The sequence below is a fragment of the Mastomys coucha genome, unplaced genomic scaffold (genome assembly GCF_008632895.1).
Source record: "Mastomys coucha isolate ucsf_1 unplaced genomic scaffold, UCSF_Mcou_1 pScaffold5, whole genome shotgun sequence".
Classification (NCBI taxonomy): domain Eukaryota; kingdom Metazoa; phylum Chordata; class Mammalia; order Rodentia; family Muridae; genus Mastomys; species Mastomys coucha.
In genome coordinates, this window is record NW_022196911.1 from 102,638,088 (window position 1) to 102,657,406 (window position 19,319).

General features: G+C 41.7%; 1 protein-coding gene and 1 long non-coding RNA gene across 3 annotated transcripts in view; one reads left to right on the forward strand and one right to left on the reverse strand.

The window, feature by feature from the left end:
- Positions 1 to 19,319, reverse strand: part of Ern1 (endoplasmic reticulum to nucleus signaling 1) — a 95,041-nt gene that overhangs the window by 71,808 nt on the left and 3,914 nt on the right. Inside the window, exon 1 of one of the 2 annotated variants that reach the window (XM_031350823.1) lies at positions 702 to 1,237. The exons of the other annotated variant lie outside the window; for it this stretch is intronic. Within the exon in view, the coding sequence (XP_031206683.1) occupies positions 702 to 731 (30 nt within the window). The 5' untranslated portion in view covers positions 732 to 1,237. Of the gene's footprint in view, positions 1 to 701; positions 1,238 to 19,319 lie in introns of those variants that run through there. 2 annotated transcript variants of the gene reach the window in all.
- On the forward strand, positions 686 to 19,150 carry LOC116076832. Its single transcript, XR_004113107.1, has 3 exons — positions 686 to 785; positions 1,819 to 1,870; positions 18,865 to 19,150. It is a non-coding gene; the product is annotated as an uncharacterized LOC116076832 (long non-coding RNA).

Genomic DNA, 19,319 nt, shown 5'->3' on the forward strand with positions numbered 1-19,319 from the left:
GCCTGGTCTACAGAGTGAGTTCCAGGACAGCCAGGGCTACACAGAGAAACCCTGTCTTGAAAAACAAACAAATAAACAAAAAAAAGGATTCACAACAGTGGGGATAGGGAGATAAAAGCTCCTGATACTGAGCCTGATACCTGAATTTGATCTTTCGCACCCACATAATAACAGAAAAGAACCAATCCCTGCAAGCTGTCCTCTGACTTCCACATACATGCCCAAACATCATTCATATATACATAATTATGATAAATAAAATACTTTTAAAAATTTCACATGAGGCAAGGAGGCACATTCACAACAGCAGCAAAAGACAGAAAATCAATGTCTGGTAAGAGTGCAAATCTATTCTACAAAGCCCTCTCTATGCCAAGGAAAGCCCACCTGATCCACAGAGGACCAGGCCTCTTGGGCAGCCCAAGGAAAAGGGCTAAATTCTCAAACAGAAGGTCTGCCTTTAGGTAAAGGCCTGCTGACATGGATACTAAAACATTTATTTCACTCCAACACTGTTCTCCAACCCCATGTCATTCAAATATCTGATCCCACAGCAAGAAATAGTGCAGAATCACAACATTGGTGATGGTAAGAGACTTTTCTAGCTTCCTCATGTCTACTTTTAATGGCTTCATTATGTCCAACTTTAAGGATTCCAGAACAATCCTCAATCATTCCAAATTCTGTCATGCCGAGTTTACCTGTACTGTTAGCAATAACGCATCAGCCATTCAGTTCCTTCTGGCCGGCCCACTGCCTGTTCCAATTCCTGAGTTTTAGTAAAGGTAACAATGGCATTTTCTTTGGATAGGAGTTGGGTGTCTCAACTGGGGGTTAGTAAAGGGCAAGGCCTAACTGAACATATTGTGTGGTTTCCAATGAAGCGGCTGAAACAGTTAACTAGCATTTGTGGCAATTTTAGGGTGTGGTGTAACTAACCACCACCAGGACAGTTACACCTCTTCAGTTCAGTTCAGGCTATCCCTCTGCTTCACCAATGGGTCTGACAGAAGGCTCTTCCTACGTCCACGTCAGTCCTGAGCACAAAGGTGTGCTTTCACACACAACAGGTGAGGTTCCAAGGCTCAGGCCAGGTTCAGTCATTTGTAGTTCTGCTTGTCTTCATGGTCCTTCTGCCACACTGGAGAATGGACCAGAACACATAGCCTTGTTCTTAGGATGCTATCAAATCCCCAGGGTGCCTGACTCTGGAGTATCGAAGATCTAGGGCAAATCAGTTATATTATAGATACAAAACCAAAAACCCAGGGTGATACAATTTAGCTGCTGAGTCTTACTGTGCAGTTGTGGCCTCTGTTTTCCCAATGTCTTCACTAAAGAGAAATGACTGCAGTTAGACCTAGTAACAATTAAGAAACTGGCCAGGGGCCGGGCGGTGGTGACGCACTCCTTTAATCCCAGCACTTGGGAGGCAGAGGCAGGCAGATTTCTGAGTTTGAGGCCAGCCTGGTCTACAGAGTGAGTTCCAGGACAGCCAGGGCTACACAGAGAAACCCTGTCTTGGGAAAAAAAAAAAAAAAGAAAGAAAGAAACTGGCTAGGCTTACTTATCCTAATGGAGAACCACCTCAATCTAGACTAATAAAGAGCTGATTAGACTACAAATTTGTAAGATGCACCAACCCTACATCTATAAAACCAAACTCCTCTTGAATATGGATACTCATGTACAGTTTAACCTATTATTAGAGTGCTCATGTAGAAACCCCAAAGGGAAAATAAGTCTCAATTACATAGCAACATTTTCAGTCCTGATAATAATCTGAAGTTGTCAATTTTGATCTTTACACTTCCCTAGAGATTCCTTGGGGCAGAGGGAGTGGAAAGGGAAGAGGTCAAAGAGAAAGTAGGTAAGTGCTCTAGTTAAATTTAAATTATCTACAAACAACTGTATTTATGACATAATTGCCACCTACACTTGCCAGATGCTGCCAAGCATTATGATAAAAGTTAAGCGGCATGAAACACTCTGGCCAGACACCTGGCCAGACCCCAGCAGAATCCTCAGGTCTGAAATACACTAGCAGCTTATCCATCTCTACCAACTTGTCTACAGCAGCATTTTCCTCTCTCTAGTTAGCTGGATTGATTTAGTCATCCACACAACACAGATCTAACAACAGAGTTGCTTATGCCCCTGAGATATATAATTTTTGAGATGAAAGGACCAAAAGATCACCTTCCCAAGCCTCTCATTGCACAGGGAAGAAATCAAGGCCCTCAGAGGTAAAGTGACTTGCCCAATCACCACAGACAGTTAACCATAGATAGAGCAGGCTCAAAGCTCCACCTCCCAATCTGGTCTGCTGCCCACTGTCCCTGAACTATAATTTTACTACTTTAAATAATAGTTCTCTGAGAGCCATAAGCCTACATTATTTCAGACCTGAAACTCCCCCTCAGAACCCTAGTGGGATGGATAAGGATCAGCATTCTGCTTTACTATAAAGGTTAGATCTCTTGAAGGAGACTATAATACAATTTATAGATTCTTTAAAGGTATGTACTATGTTACATAGCACAGCAAATTAGACAAGGTAAAGTCTTTTTATCTTTTGGATTTTTTTTTTTTAAAGAGTGTGGGGTTTTGCCTGCATGGAAAGCCTATGCCTGGTACCTGAGGAGGCCAGAAGATGACATTGAAGCCCCTCAAACTGTAGTAATAGATAATTATTAGCCACCATGTAGGTACTGGGAATTAAACCTGGGTCCTCTGGAAGAGCAGCCAAGTGCTCTTACCCACTAAGCCATCTCTCCAGCAGCCAGGGTGAAGTCTTTAAAAAATGTTCTAGATGAAAATTCCTGAGATCCTACTATCCATGTAAGTGGGCGGGAGTAACACCACAAAAAATCATAGCCTTAATCACCATAAAAATTTCCTATAGCATACACCAATCCAATCCAGACCTTTTCCTAATAATAAAAAAAAGTATGTTTTAGATGACATCAAAATTTATATACTTGGGGCTGGAGAGATGGCTCAGCAGTTAAGAGCACTGACTGCTCTTCTAGAGTTCCTAAGTTCAATTCCCTGCAACCACATGGTGGTTCACAACCACCCGTAATGAGATCTGAGGCCCTCTTCTGGTGCGCCTGAAGACAGCTACAGTGTACTTGTAATAAATAAGTAATAAATAAATCTAAAAAAAATAAATAAATAAAAAATAAAAATTTTATATACTTAAAGTATACAATCTAGTAGCAGGCAAAGGCACTTGTCTGAAGTCAATCCCATGAACCCACCCACAGACAAAAGGAAAGAATCCAGTCCTCTGGTTCTGAATGAATGCATGTATGTATAGGCACGTTCACAGACAGACACACGTGCATACAAAATTAACTTATTAAAAATACTCTTCATGCCGGGCAGTGGTGGTGCATGCCTTTAATCCCAGCACTTGGGAGGCAGAGGCAGGTGGATTTCTGAGTTCGAGGCCAGCCTGGTCTACAGAGTGAGTTCCAGGACAGCCAGGGCTATACAGAGAAACCCTGTCTCAAAAAAAACAAAACAACAACAAAAACACTCTTCAAACTGGGCAGTGGTGGCGCATGCCTTTAATCCCAGCACTTGGGAGGCAGAGGCAGGTGGATTTCTGAGTTAAGAGGCCAGCCTGATCTATAGAATGAGTTCCAGAACAGCCAAAGCTACACAGAGAAACCCTGTCTCAAAAACCAACCAAACAAACGAACAAAAAACACTCTTTAAGAACATGAAATATTGTTATTAACTGTAACCACCATGTTGTAAAGTACACCTCTTGAACAGTCCAGTTCTAGTTGTCTATAAAGATCTCTGCTGTGAGATGAGGAGGACAGTCACTGCTCACTGCTTTGATGAAGCCAGTTACTCTATTAATGTCACTTAATGTCACTACACTTGAAGAAATGCACATTGCTGACTAATATGAGACAACTTACTTCGACAGCAAGAATCATGTTAACAATCACAAATTGATGAGCTTCCCAAAGTAAATTATGCCTTCTGTTTCATTAGAAGGAATAAAATATGTACACAAAAGGTAGATATCAAACACTGACATTACTTCTGGGAAAAGTTTTATTGCCAGCTGGCTGTGATGGCATAAGCCTGTAGCCTCAGCACTTAGAAGCTAAGGAGGGAGAACTGAGAATTCAAATCCAGCTTTGGCAACATAGTGAGTGTAAGCAAGCCTGGGCTGCGTAAGACTTGTCTCTGGGTAGTAGGGAACTGTGGAGATGGTTTAGTGGGTAGAGTGCTTGCTGCACAGCATGAGGATCAGAATCTTAGCACCTATGTAAAAGCCAGGTGTAGCAATCCACTCCTGTACCCCAGTACTAGAGGGCAGAGACACATGGATCCTGAGGGCTCACCGTCCAGCTAATCTAGCCAAAACAGTGAGTTCCAGGTTCAGTGAAAGATCCTATTTCAAAAAATATGCTGGAGAAAAATACATTTGATGTTGACATCTGGCTTTCACAAATGCATGCACAGATGAGCACATACACCACATATACATGCATATACCCCCCCCCCACACACACACGTACAAATTATGCCATTAGATTCCCTAATTTCAACATGGGTTTCTCATATATTCAGACAGAGACAGGTAAACATAAAAACTGCTTAGAAGACTATGTTGGAACAAACAAATCTACAGACCTGTGGCTTTTAAATGGAGAAATGAAAGAAAAAGCCAGGGGAACCAGCTGGCATGGAGCACCACTGCCTTCTCTAACTTATCAAGAGGTAGGCAGGAAACAGAAGCAGGATGGAGTGACCACAGGAGACAGGGGGCCTCTAGGCTCAAAAGGAAGCAATAGGTTCAAAAAGTGCCTTTCCAAGGAGCAGAGTCCACCCCTGAAAAAGGGAAATGGCTATCCAGGGTATGGATGGAGGAGGGGACACACTCTCCACAATACACATTCTCCCATGCACAGGTCCAATTCTCTCCGGAGTCTCTCTTCCTAATGTCATCCTGGTCAGGCTCTGTATACTCTGGAGGTTATCCAGTCTTCTCTACTGCCAACTTTGCTGGGTCCTGGGCAGACACTAAGCTTCTAAGTTTTGTTGTTTTATTTCCCCCTCTTGAGAACTGAGAAATATCAACATCTCTCTGAATGTTGAGAAGGAAAACAAATCTTAAGAATTCCAAGGTGGCTAAGGATGTGGCTTAGTTGGTACAGTGCCTCTCTAGAATGCAGGAGGCCATGGGCAGGATCAGCACCACTCTCTTATAGTCCTAGCACTTGGGAAGTGGAGGCAAATGATCAGGGGTTCAGGCTCATCCTTGACTACATATGGAGCTTGAGAACAGCCTGGGATACACCTGAGATTTCTGTCTCAAAAATTAACTTAATTAATTAAATAGCAAAAAAACTGAGAATTTTCAAAGCAAGAGTTATATAAATGTAACAAAGAACACTTGACAAAGGATATTGGTGGCAGCCAAGGATATCTTCAGAAAGCAAATAAAACTCAAAAACCTGATTATCCACTCTGTCTCAAACAGTGGTTACTCCCATCTCTCACAGACAGACATCAGCAGTACAATAGACTGTACTGCCAGAGAGAAGCTGGGAAGGGGAAGGGAAGAAAAATGTATTTGTTTTGTAGTGTTTAAGGAAAAGTTCAAGCAGTGAAAAGATTCTTGAAGAGATTCTTACACCACTCCACTTTATATCCTGGGATTGCATTTCAACCATCTAGAAACACTTTATACAACATACCATACCATTACTTTCTTCCCTTCCTCTTCTCTCTCCCCGTCCTCCTCTTCTTCCTCTTCCCCACCCTCCCATCCCAAGACAGACTTTCAGAGTTTCTCTGTGTAGCCACTGGCTTTCCTGGAATTTGCTTGCTTTGTAGACCAGGCTGGCCTTGAACTCAGATCCACCTGCTTCTGCCTCCTGAGTGCTGGGATTAAACGCAAGCACCACCACTGTTGAGGTTTGGTCTGTTGTTAAGTATCATAATGCTAAGTGCAGGCCCCCAAGATAAAGTTATTTCTGATCAGTAAATAAAGATGCCTACAGCCTATGGCTGGACAGAACTGAAATAGGTGGTGCTTGGTGTTCCAGGCAGTGGAAGAGAGGTAGGAGACCAGGAGGAGAGAGAAGTAGAAGAGAGGAGAAAGACGATGGGTTAGGGTTCAAGAAAATGTGGCCCTGAGGGCTGGACAATTGGAGTTAAGAGCAGCCCAGATAAAACACAGTAATAACTCGGGGTTATTGATAGGAAAGTAGATTCTAAAAGTATACAAGATAGATATCTGCCCAGCTCTTGTGCTGATTAAAGCTTAGTGCAAAAAGTAAAGGTTGTGTGTTTGTATGTGTCCTTTATCAGGGAAATAAATGATTGAGGGTAGGTTAGAAACCCTGGATTGGGATTAAAATTTTTACAACACAAGCCTGATCATACCATCTTCTGATAATGCTGAACAATTAAAAATATCTATTAGTACAATGTTGAGCCTGGTCATTATGCTATGGTTATTAAAAGGCCAGATTCTGGAGCCAGACTACCAGGGAGCAACCCTGCCTTAGTTTTGTCACCTATAAAGTAGATGAAAATAATAAATAATAAAACTCTGAGGACTTAAGAGAAATTTTTAATCAATGAATACACACACACACACACACACATATTTTTTACACACACATACACAAAGACAATTTATAAAAAACTAATAATAACAAAATACAATAGTAACAATTACAAAACAGACCTGCTCCTGTACTCAAGGAGTTTATTATCCATTAAAAAGTCAGATTCTGAAGCCAGACTACCAGATGGGGCTGGAAAGATGCCTCAGTGGTTGAAGGCATGATTGTTCTTCCAGAGGACCTGGGTTAAATTCCCAGCACCCACATGGCAGCTTACAATTGTCTGTAACTCCAAGATCTGACACTCTTTTTGTTGTTGTTGTTGTTTTGTTTTTGAGACAGGGTTTCTCTGTGTAGCCCTGGCTGTCCTGGAACTCACTCTGTAGACCAGGCTGGCCTCGAACTCAGAAATCCACTTGCCTCTGCCTCCCAAGTGCTGGGATTAAAGGCATGTGCCACCACCGCCTGGCAAGATCTGACACTCTTACACAGACATACATGCAGGCAAAAAGCAATGCACAATAAATGAATGAATGAATGAATGAATGTCAGAGCAGACAATTTTACAAGCAGAAGATCACAAACTGCTTTTTAAGCACTCTGAAAGAGACAGGAGTCACAGGGGTGTAACAGAAGACAGTTTCAGTCTTTTGATGGGGTGAGTTGGGCTTTGAGAGTGAAGATTTCATGTCAAAGGTTTTCTTCAATTAATAACCACAGAGAGAAGGGAAGGGGGGAGGGGATTGTTTTATTTATTTATTTATTTATTTATTTATTTATTTTTTTGGGAGAGGAACCTGGAAAAGGAGATATTATAAATAAGAAAACATCAAATAAAAAAAAATACCCTCAGAGAGAACTACCTAGGCAGTGGATAAAGCCTGTGCAAGGGCCATGAGACTGAAAATAATCTGCTGTATTTAAGGATCTCTAGGACCAGTGTGGCTGGAGAGAAAAAGCAGACAGGAAATGTGAACAGATAGGGCTTGGGGAAAAAGCTTGCACTTACAGAGTGGACCACAAAGGCCAGAATCAACATGACATGTCTAGTTGGTTATCTACGCATGCCCCACAGGAACAGCAGGACCACATGCTGCTGTGACACTGGGAGACAGGCCTGAACGAAAGACCACTTTTGAAGAATGAAGCACTCCACACACAAAACATAATGACCTGTGGGCACATAGTGGGAGTCCTCCCTCATGTTTTAACTAATACTATATTAATGTTGTTTAGCTGGCTGTAGACTATAAGGACAACACAGTAAAACTTCATGGGAAAGCTTAAAGGGGCTTTCTGGTACACCCCAACTCAAGGTCTGCTTTCTAAGACCACATGTCTAAGAGTCTTCTCTGGTCAGCCACCTTACATGTAATCAGAATGATTATTAAACCTGCTCCTTTTTTCTAAATCACCCTATGTGTCTCTATGGTACCTGCACCCATTCTTGGATGGCTTTTACTACAATAGAGAGAAATCTAGAACCCCACAGACTAAGATAAGCCACTGATTCATGGCCTTCATTACTCAAGGAGGTTGGCAAGGCCTTGTAGGATTTACCAATCTCTTCCAGGCACTCCCTGCCTCACTCAGCTTCCTGTTGGCTGACTTTTCAGTTTCTCTTACTTGCTAGTTCACTTATTTCAACTCCATTCTCAGACTGGTCTCTTAGTTCTATCCTATACATGTATAGCAAGAGGCTTGTTATGAAGAAGCCCCAAAACATAAGAAAGAAACATCACAAAGCTCCTGCCTTCTAGGAGTTGACCACCTAACAGAGGAATCACATACAATAATGAAAAAGCAGGCTCCACAGCAGTGCCTCCAATCTTCAGAGCTTCTTTACCTTCCTGTGCCAAACTCAAATGTGTTCATTTGACTCCAACCAAAACGTGTGACTAATCCTCTCAAAATCGAAGCTCAAAAAACCCAGAGCTGCTGGGTATGATGGTGCTCATCTTTAACCCCAGCACTCATGAGGCAGAGATAGGCAGATCTCCGAGTTTGAGGACATCTTGGTCTACGTAGGCCAGGCAAGGCTATGTTCTGAGTCTTGTCTTATAAACTAAACCAAACCAAACCAAAACACTAAGGGTTGGGAATAGCCCTGGAGATCTGGCATATGCTTTGTTTGTTTGTTTGTTTGTTGGGGAGAGGGCTGAATGAAGAAGGTGCTATTGGATGGATGCACTGGTTTATCTTAGCCTGGGCTCTGAGTAGGGCATTCCACTTGTATTGGGGAAGAAGAGTGGGCTGGATGAAGCCTTTCAGCTCTACTGTGTAAGTACCCATAATTTACCAGGACTTTGCCTCCCTCGAGCTTTGCTCTATGTTCTTCTAGCCTCAGCCCATTAAACCACATCCAAAATCCATATAGAGGCTGCAAAAGTCTTGACGCCTTTAAATACAGTCATTTGAACCCATGCCACACCCTGGCATCTCCTTTTATCTTGAAATATTGCAACACTGGATATTAGTAATTATCTGATTCACTTTAAGGTAGGGTAGGGAAAGAAATACCAAAGAAAAATTTTAAAGCTAAAACAAATTAATAAAATTAAAGGAAAATTCTGTAGGGACCAGAAGACTGATTTCTAGCTATATGCACAGGCTATATAGCATCCAGCATCTAACCCTAAAGAGAGAGAACTTTCTTCTCTCTAACCACAGATCAGATAAGAGACTGAACTTTACCAGCACTAAGAACTCTATAAAGATTTCCAAGCACTCGGCCCTCAGAGCAGGAATAGGGTTAGTCTTAGAGAAACTGTGGTTTGATTATTTGTTAGTTAGGCAGCAAAACTATAGATAAATGTCTTAATCATACTGTGTAAGGAAATTGTTTTCTTCTTTGCAAAACTAGACCATGACAACTAGAAAACAAACCCTCGCAGAATTATGGGGAAAGACTGCTGAACTAAGCAGAGCGCACAAAGTACCTCGGAGGCGATAGCCTCTCCAAATCTGCTTTTACAACTTTCTTATACTGTTTTAACTTCTTTGGGGATGGTACAGGTACTTCTATATTGGGAAGAATTTTAATTTTGGTTAATGTGAAACACACACACACACACACACAATGCATATTTGGAAACAGAGTCATCACAAAATTAAATAACTCCTGGGGAATTTCCCTAATTTTAAACCTTTTCTCATTACCACTAAAAATCAACTTGATCAGCACTTGGGTCTGCTTGGGGTTTTCAAACACATCAGAAGCTTGCTGCCACTACTCCTCCAGAGGAAGAGACACAGACTGTAGTACAGACCTGCATGTGGACCCTGACAACAAATGATGTGATGCTCACCAAAGTGCTATGCTAGGAGCAGTGCCTCAGGAAAATCCCATAATTCCAGAGTTGCCCAGAACATTTGAGCCTTACTTGATAGAAACACACTCAGTGACTTAGCAAGTCTCTACTCTCCTGCTTTACATGTTCCTCTTATTTAATATTCACTTAATGTGGACAAGTGTGTGTCTGTGCATGCATACATAAAGGTTAATTTTTGAGACAAGGTCAGCTTTCAGGTTTCTCCTTGTACCATGTTGGTTCCAGGGAGCCAACTCAGGTGGACAAAATTGGTAACAAGATACTTTATTTACTGAGACATCTTGCTGACACCTAAACAATGTTTTAAACAAACAGAATAATATAAATGTATAGCCAATATGTTTTTTAGAACTATACAATATGCAACAATCAAGTCAGAGTAATTGGCATATCCATCATCTCACTTATCATTTGTGTTAGAAACATTCAAAATCCAGAGCTGGGGAGATGGCTCAGAAGTTAAATAGCGCTGGATGCTCTTGCAGAGAACTCTGGTTGGATTCCTAGCACCCATACAGTGGCTCACAGCTGCCTGTAACTCCTATCCCAGGGATCTGATGACTCTTTCTGACCTCTACAGGGTCCAGGTACATACATGGCAAACAAATTCATACAAGCAAATATTAATACAACAAAAATAAATAAAGATACAAATTTTAAAAAAGAAACATTTAGCCAGGTGGTGGTGGTGCACACCTTTTTAACCCCAGCATTTGGAAGACAGAGATTGGTGGATCTCTATGTGTTTGAAGACAGCCTGCTCTACAGAGTTAATTTCAGGACTGCCAAAGCTACACAGAAAAACCCGGTCTCAAAAAACAAACAACAACAACAAAAAAAAAAAACATTCAAAATCCTTGCTAACCATTTGGAAAGTTATAGGTTGCCACTTACTATATTCTATTGTGCCACCCAACTCCTTCTAATTCCCTAACTACATTTTTTTTTAATTACCTACCTACCTACCTACCTATCTATCTATCTATCTATCTATCTATCTATCTATCTATCTATCTATCTATCTATCTATCTGGGAGGAGGGGGCATGTGCTAGAGCATGTGTATAAAGATCAGAAGATAAAGTGAAGAAATCAATTCTGTCCTTCCACCATGTGATTTCTAGGCATGGAATTAGGTCATTAGGTTTGGTAGCTAGTGCCTTTACCTAGGTGAGCTATCTCATCAGTTAAACCATATTTTTAATTACCTGCCCTCTGTACCTTCCTCACCCTATCCCTTGCATCCACCCTCCCCACCCCCAAACCCAGAGATAAGGTCTAAAACTATGTAGCCCAGGCTTTCTTGAGCCGCCCATGTTCTGAAATCACAGGCACATGTCACTATGACTGGTTTAGTACCCACTATTCTATTATCTGTTTCTATGAGATCAATTTCTTTAGCTTCTACATGTGAATAAGAACATATGGTATCTGTCTATGTCTGGCTTATTTTACTTAACATTATGCCCTCCAGTTCTACTCATGTTAACACAAGTGACAGGATTTTATTCTTCTTCATGACTAGATAACATTCTATTGAATATACGTACCACCTTTTCTTTATCTGCTCATCCACAAATGAACACCTCGGTTGATTCCCTACTGTGGCTACTGTGAGTAGTGGCACACTAAATACAGGACACAACTATGTATTGGCATAGTGACTTCTAGAAAGCACATGCTTCACTCTTGTACTTTAAAGGTCCAACTTACTTCCTCCATGAACACCATTCATCTGCTTCCCTTAGGTACTTCACTCCTGCTATCAAGTTTCTGCTTTCAGTCTTTGAACCACAAGGATGTTTTACTTGTCAGGGTTTGTCAAGGGAACATGGAAGGCTGTGTTATTTTGAGTCCCACATCTCTCAATAAAAAAAGAAAGCAAAAACAACTTCTAATAAGCATCTCCTAAACTGTCTTAGTCAGGGTTTCTATTCTTGCACAAACATCATGACCAAGAAGCAAGTTGGGGAGGAAAGGGTTTATTCAGCTTACTTCCACACTGCTGTTGATCACCAGAGGAAATCAGGACTGGAACTCAAGCAGGTCAGAAAGCAGGAGCTGTCGCAGAGGCCATGGAGAGATGTTCCTTACTGGCTTGCTTCCCCTGCCTTGCTCAGCCTGCTCTCTTATAGAACCCAAGACTTCCAGCCAAGGGATGGCACCATCCCCAAGGGGCCCTACCCCCTTGATCACTAATTGAGAAAATGCCCCACAGCTGGGTCTCATGGAGGCACTTCCCCAACTGAAGCTCCCTTCTCTGTGATAACTCCAGCCTGTGTCAAGTTGACACACAAAACCAGCCAGTACATAAACCTCTTACATCTCAGGGTTTTTTTGTTTTGGTTTGGTTTTTGGGTTTTGTTTTTTTTGAGACAAGGTTTCCCTGTATAGCTCTGGCTGTCCTGGAATTCACTCTGTAGACCAGGCAGCCTTGAAATCAGAAATCCACCTGCCTCTGCCTCCCAAGTGCTGGGATTAAAGGCATGCGCCACCACCACCCGGCTATATTTCAGTTTTTAAATGTATTTGAAGGCTGGAGATATGGCTCAGCGGTTAAGAGCACTGGCTGCTGTTCCAGAGGTCCTGAGTTCAATTCCCAGCAACCACATGGTGACTCACAACCATCTGTAATGGGATCCGATGCCCTCTTCTGGTGTGTCTGAAGAGAGCAACAGTGTACTCATATAAATACAATAAATAAATAAATCTTTAAACAAAGGGGGGTGCATAGGGATTACCCACAAGCCTCTACCTTGCTATGTATTAGTGACCTGGGGCTGAAGACTACTTTTTTAAGGATGCCAGGCTGTGTGTTCAGAGATTTTGTTTGTTTGTTTGTTTTTTGAGACAGGATTTCTCTGTGTAGCCCTGGCTATCCTGGAACTCACTCTGTAGACCAGCCTGGCCTTGAACTCAGAAATCCGCCTGCCCCTGCCTCCCAAGTGGTGGGATTAAAGGCATGCACCACCACTGCCCGGTGTTCAGAGATTTTCATTTCCTTCATTTCGGATGGTAACTGGGCACGGGCTTTAAAAGCTTCCCTGGTGATTTCAGATGACTAGTTTGAGTCGAGGCTAGGAAGCTTTGCTGCAAGTAACACAAACTTGGTGCAGCTGTGGCCTTCTATGCAGATGTTTCTCTCACCTGCAAGGTCCCTCAGGAGTCAAGGGCTATTAGTTTTAAGAGATATGATTTACCTTTGTCAAAGAGCTTCTCTGGCTGTGCCAGAGGTCAATGACAAGATCAAGATCTGGGGATCTGACAGCTTCTTGTGTTCAGAAGTATAAGGAAGAAACTCAGTTTCTATGACAAACCCTCTGGAGACCTAGACAAACAACTGTCCCCTCATCTGAGATAGGGAGGGGAGATAATCCACCAGAGAACACGATGGTTTTGAATTATAATTATAAATTAGTCCACAATCTAAGGAAATCATGTTTAATACATGAAGACTATCCGGCATCTAGGATCATATTTTAGTAGTGAGACCTCACGGTGAGTGAAGAATGAAATGGACTGCACTGATCACCACCATAAACCCAGTGGGGTTTGGCAATGGGAAAATGAATCTCACTGCCGACAAGAGGATGCTATCCACTTAGATTGTCTGCCCAAGTAAATGTTCTGAAAAGTAGGCCCTCTAGTTGAATGAAAGTGCACATTATCACTGAAATCCTTTTAGAGGTTATAGAGACAACCAAAGTGACATCTTTCCCCATCTCAATCCTAAATCCACAAGCCATTTGTTTTATGTTAAAATAGCAGACCCTTGCACTAGGCAGTGGTGGCAGCACTGGGGATATAGACCCAGGCACATCTCTGAATTCTGGGCCAGCCTGGTCTACAGAGTGAGTTACAGAACAGCCAGAGCTACACAGAGAAACTGTCTCAAACAAAACAAAACAAAACAACAAAACAAGAAACAAAACAACAAAATAAGTAAAAAAAAAAAAAAAATAGCCTCTTGCTTTATGGTCCCTTAACAAACTTCAGGGGGAAATTCAATTGGTATTTGCTGAGTGCCTACACTACAGTGGGTATAGCTAACACTGCATGCTAAACTCCACAGAAGAAGCAAAAAATAAAAAAAATAAAAAATAAAATGGCAAGGCAGGGTTGTTTCTCAGGCTTTAGCATAAATCAGCAAGAAGTCAAGAAGTCACACACACACACACACACACACACACACACACACACACACACACACACAAGCCCAGGGCACTTTCCTGTCCCCGCTTTATACTCTCCTTGGTTCACTTAGGCTAATCTGAGTCCCTCCTCTGTGTGCTCCTAGGGTCACTGCCATGGTCAGGTCCTTCCTGTCTTCACAGGCCGGCTTTGGTGACAGAACTGCCTGGGAGGTGGGGGACTCTGCAGAGATGCCTCACCTCTTCAGGATTTCCAGGTGAAGGATTTGGTAGAGTTGTTAATGAGAACTTTGTCAAAGACTTCTAAGACATGAGTTTTCAGTTTTGATATTTCAGACACATTACTACGCAAAAAGTTACCGGAAAAACACACACCTGCTTGGTTATTATTAGTCCTTAAAGAAATGAGCTTAAACTGCAAATCTGGCCTAGTGGTTTCTTGATCTTCATTCACCCTGTGAAGCTGGGTCAGCCCACTGAAGATGGCCTGTCTCCTCATGGAGCGTCCCTGAGAAAGTCAGGCAGCACCTGGAGTTCAAGCTGAAGCTCCACGCCTACAACGCAGGGTAGGAGGTCACAGCTCATGTGGGAGGAATATACACCATTTAGTAAGTAAGCACTTTCCAGCTTACCAGCAAGCCTCCTTCAAACCCAGAGCCTCACGGCAACCTCCTTAGTCCACTCCTTAGACCTACAATAAGCCCCAGGACCAGAGAACTGCAAAGGGCCTGGGTAGGGAACAGCTCTCCTTGAAAAGCAAGAGGATCAGGTTCAAAGGTCCTCCTGCCATTCACATATAACCCAAGACACGTGACCAGACCTCCCTGACCCTAGCTTTCTAGCCTCTATCCAGAGGACAAGGGTTCCTACTATCACTGAGGGACCAGCACTGCATTCTTGATAAACTGGATCAGATGGCTGAGACTGAATGGACCTGTCTCCTACATATTGATCCCAGTACCCCCAAGAGTCTACATATTTATCCATCTACATTTCTGCAGCTCGAAATATTTCTAAAATTTTTTGGAAACTCCTTTCAAAGACTATACTTTGAATCCCATAAGTGGGAGTAAGTCCTGATGATCTGAGGGTGAGTCAGATTTCAACATTTTAATAAAAATCTAATCCAAATGTTTGAAATAAACTGCAAACAAACTAAGTAGTAACAGTTGTGGTCAAACGGCAGCATGACTCATGTAGAAGTTGTATTCAGTGACGACCAGAAAGAACTGGGAACTATTTTAAGTTATATAAGGATAATTGGTATAAGAGTAAATATATGTATTTTTAAAAAGATTCCTTTTTGGTTTAGGGTTATTAAAGCTGTTTTGGCAGGGTATCTGTAATCCCAGTTAGGGAGGAAGAGACAAGAGATCACACAAGTTTGATTAGGCCAGCCTAGTCTATACTTTGAGTCTCAGGCCAGCCAGTGCTACATAGGGAAATCATGTCTCTAAAACAAAACAAAACTTTTAAAGTTATTTTGGTAGCATATATCTTTAATCCCATCCCCGCCCCCCAGGAGTAAGATGCAGGAGAATCTCTGAGTTCAAGACCAGCCTGGTCTACTTAATGATTTCCAGGACAGCCAAGGCTATACAGAGAGACCCTGTCTTAAAAAAAAAAAAAAAAAAAAAAAAGTTATGTTGTTTTAAAGTTACTTACTAGTAGATAAGTAAACTATATAATTAGAAAGTTATAATTGTTATAACCAAAATGTTAAAGGGGGGAGGGAAGACAGATTTGTATAACATGTAAATTGACCCTGAAGAAAAAACTACCAAAGTAATAAGTTTACTGTCAACTGGTACTTTAATCTTCCGAAGAAAAACAGCTGCAAGGACAAACCATGAAAAGAACAGGAGCCTCTAAGAGGACACTAATACATTAGCTCTTGGTTTATAACAGGAGCCTCTAAGAGGACGCTAATACATTAGCTCTTGGTTTATAACAGGAGCCTCTAAGAGGACATTAATACATTAGCTCTTGGTTTATAAACATCTTCAAGCAAAACTTTAAATGGTCTCCAAACCCAACAAAGGCTCTTATCTGCAGGAGACAGGTTACAATCAGAACTAAAGTCACAGGATTACCCTGCGGAGTTTCAGAGTGCTCACGGGGCTGCATCTGCTAGAAAGCTGATCTGAAACCACTACAGAGCAAAGGAAGCTGTGAAGGAGCTATTTAAAAAGCCAGGCTAAAGCACCTTCTCACCAACGCTTAGTTACAGAGGGGTCAGAGACACAACCAATGTTATTTTCATCCTGAAAACACAAACCAAACATCTTCATCCATCTTATAAATCCATGCTTCTAAAAGAAAATAGCTTACTACAAAGTGGTTGTCATAAAGGGTGGCTCACGCCTTTGATCCCAGCACTTGGGAGGCAGAGGCAGGTGGATTTCTGAGTTCGAGGCCAGCCTGATCTACAGAGTGAGTTCCTGGACAGCCAGGGCTACACAGAGAAACCCTGTCTCAAAACGAAACAAAATAAATAAATAAATAAAATAAAATAAACAACAGTTGCAGAGATGGCTCTGTGGTTAAGAGCACTGGCTGTTCTTCCAGTAGACCTGGGTTTGATTCCCAGCACCCATGTGGCAGCTCACAACTGTCCGTAACTCTAGTTCTAGGAGGATCTGATATGGCTTCTGTAGGCACCAGGCATGTAGGTGGTACATACACATACATGCAGATAAAATGCCTGTACACATAAAATGAAAATAATAAAATTAACAGAACAAATATCCAGTGGTGCTTGAGGGTTCAGAAGAGAACTGTAAATCTACACGATTGCCAGTTTCAGGGCTAGAAGCTTCTTCCCAGCAAATGAAGCTTTAATACACATTCAAGAGCTTAGCAGGAAGGTGGCCATCACATTATCTGCAGTAATCAAAATTTTAAAAACTATATATTATCTAAATGGCCAAATTATGGTACCTCTATTCAGAAGTGGTATGCAAACAGATGTTACAGAATTAAATTTACTGATAGAAAACTATGTTTTTCAGTCTGGGAAAGAAATACATTATCTATGTAAATTTATGCACAAAAAAGTCTGAAAAATATCAAGATTTTAGTAGATTGACCATCAGGGAAAAGCATTTCAAGACCATAATGAATTACCACTCATACCCACTAGAAGACTCTAAGACTGCAAGAGCATATGTTGGTCGTCCTTTTGGAGGTTCCTGGTCAGTACACTGCAGGTGAGAATGTAAACTAGCAAGGCTGCCTTTAGAGAAGAGTCTGACCATTAGTCACAAGGTTACATATACAGTTATCACAGGATTCAGCAGTTCTACACCAAGAAAACTGAAAACATGCATCCACTCAGAAACTAGCACCTAAGTGTTCTCAGCCACATCCTTAGTAGAAATAATCCACAAGACCGTCGTCAGCTGCTAGGATGTCGTGTGTCCACACACAGAAATAGTATTCTGGGCCAGGCCATGGTGGCCTTTAATCCCAGCACTTGGGAGGCAGAGGCAGGTGGGTTTCTGAGTTGAAGGCCAGCCTGGTCTACAGAGTGAGTTCCAGGACAGCCAGGGCTACACAGAGAAACCCTGTCTCGAAAAAAAAAAAACAAAAAAAACAAAAAAAAAATATTATTCTGCAACTGTTATGTTCTATATGAGCCTTGAAAAAACCAGAATGATGTATCAAAGAAGTCAGTGATAAGATGCAAGTATTACACGATTCCATCCATGAGAAAAGTGCAAAACGGGCAAATCTACTGAGATAGAAGTGGGTTGGTATTTTGAGAAGACAGGAGGTAGAGGTGGGAAAGGGAGCAACAGCTACTGAGCACAGGGTTTCTTTTATCGACAATGAAAATGGTGCAAACTTGTGGAGATGGTTGTTCAATTCTATCAATACACTAAAAACTAAGGATTAACCTTTTTAATGATTGAACTAGAGTCCCTCAAAGCTGTTGGGAATGTTAATGGAGGTGATGGTCGATTTGTAGTAATTATACAGGGGTTTTAGTTTCACCTGTTTACTTCAGGCTAATCTCTCCTTTCTAAGTTTTCTTCAATAAAAATTATTATTTTGATTGTTTTTTGTTTTGTTTTGTTTCGTTTGAGATAGGGTTTCTTTGTATAGCCCTAGCTGCTCCGGAACTTGCTCTGTAGACCAGGCTGGCCTTGAATTCCAGGGATCTCTCTCTGCCTCTGCCTCCCAAGTGCTGGGATTAAAAATGTGTGACACCACTGCCCAACTTTGGATTTTTAAAAATTTGCCATGCTATCATACAAAAAAGAGCATTACGGGGGGAGGGGGAGAGGACAGGGGAGAGGGAGAACATCCCTGAATAAAAGGCAACACACCTAGCCGGGCAGTGGTGGCACACACCTTTAAACCCAGCACTTGGGAGGCAGAGGCAGGGGGATTTCTGAGTTTGAGGCCAGCCTGGTCTACACAGTGAGTGCCAGCCTGGTCTACACAGTGAGTTCCAGGTCAACCAGGGCTATACAGAGAAACCCTGTCTCAAAAAAAATCCAAACCAAACCAAACCAAACCAAACAAAACAAAAAGGCAATACACCTTTCCTTATAAGACTGGGAAATGGAAACAACCCCAGGACTCCAGCGAGGGCATCTGCTAGGCAAACCATGGCTCAATGTTTTTCCAGCCCAATCAGGACCCCATTCCTAACCTACAGATAGACACAAAAGCTCAAATGCTTTTTACCTGGATGAAGGTTAAACGTTTAAAAAGAAGTGCAAACAAGAACCTTATGATAATTTGTTTTAACTTCTACTTTTCCTAACAGGGTAGGGTGTGCTCATCCAACCTCTGTAGCACATAGCTCTACGATATGTCACTCTGAAGCAAGCAAGTCTGAAACCAGACATGGAATACGGTAAAGCTAAAGCCACAGCGCAATCTGCAGCATCCGGGAGACACGGCTAACCAACACCCTTATTATTCACAGCTTATGATTCACCAGCCCTACTTTTTAAGTCAGCATCACACTCTAATCATCTTGTGAGGTGATAGCCCCCAAATTATTTGAAAATAATATGAACTGAATCCATTAAAATGACATTAAGTATTTCTCCTCTGTATCTTTTCTATGGAGGAAATATTTGATCATTATAAAACATACAAAATATTAAAAAGACTTTAGACCCTAGAGGCAAGGGAGAAATTCAATAAAAATTAAATAGTCATCCAATGACTCTTTAAAGTGAAAATGGTGTGGAAAAACCTAAAGCAAGCAACTAA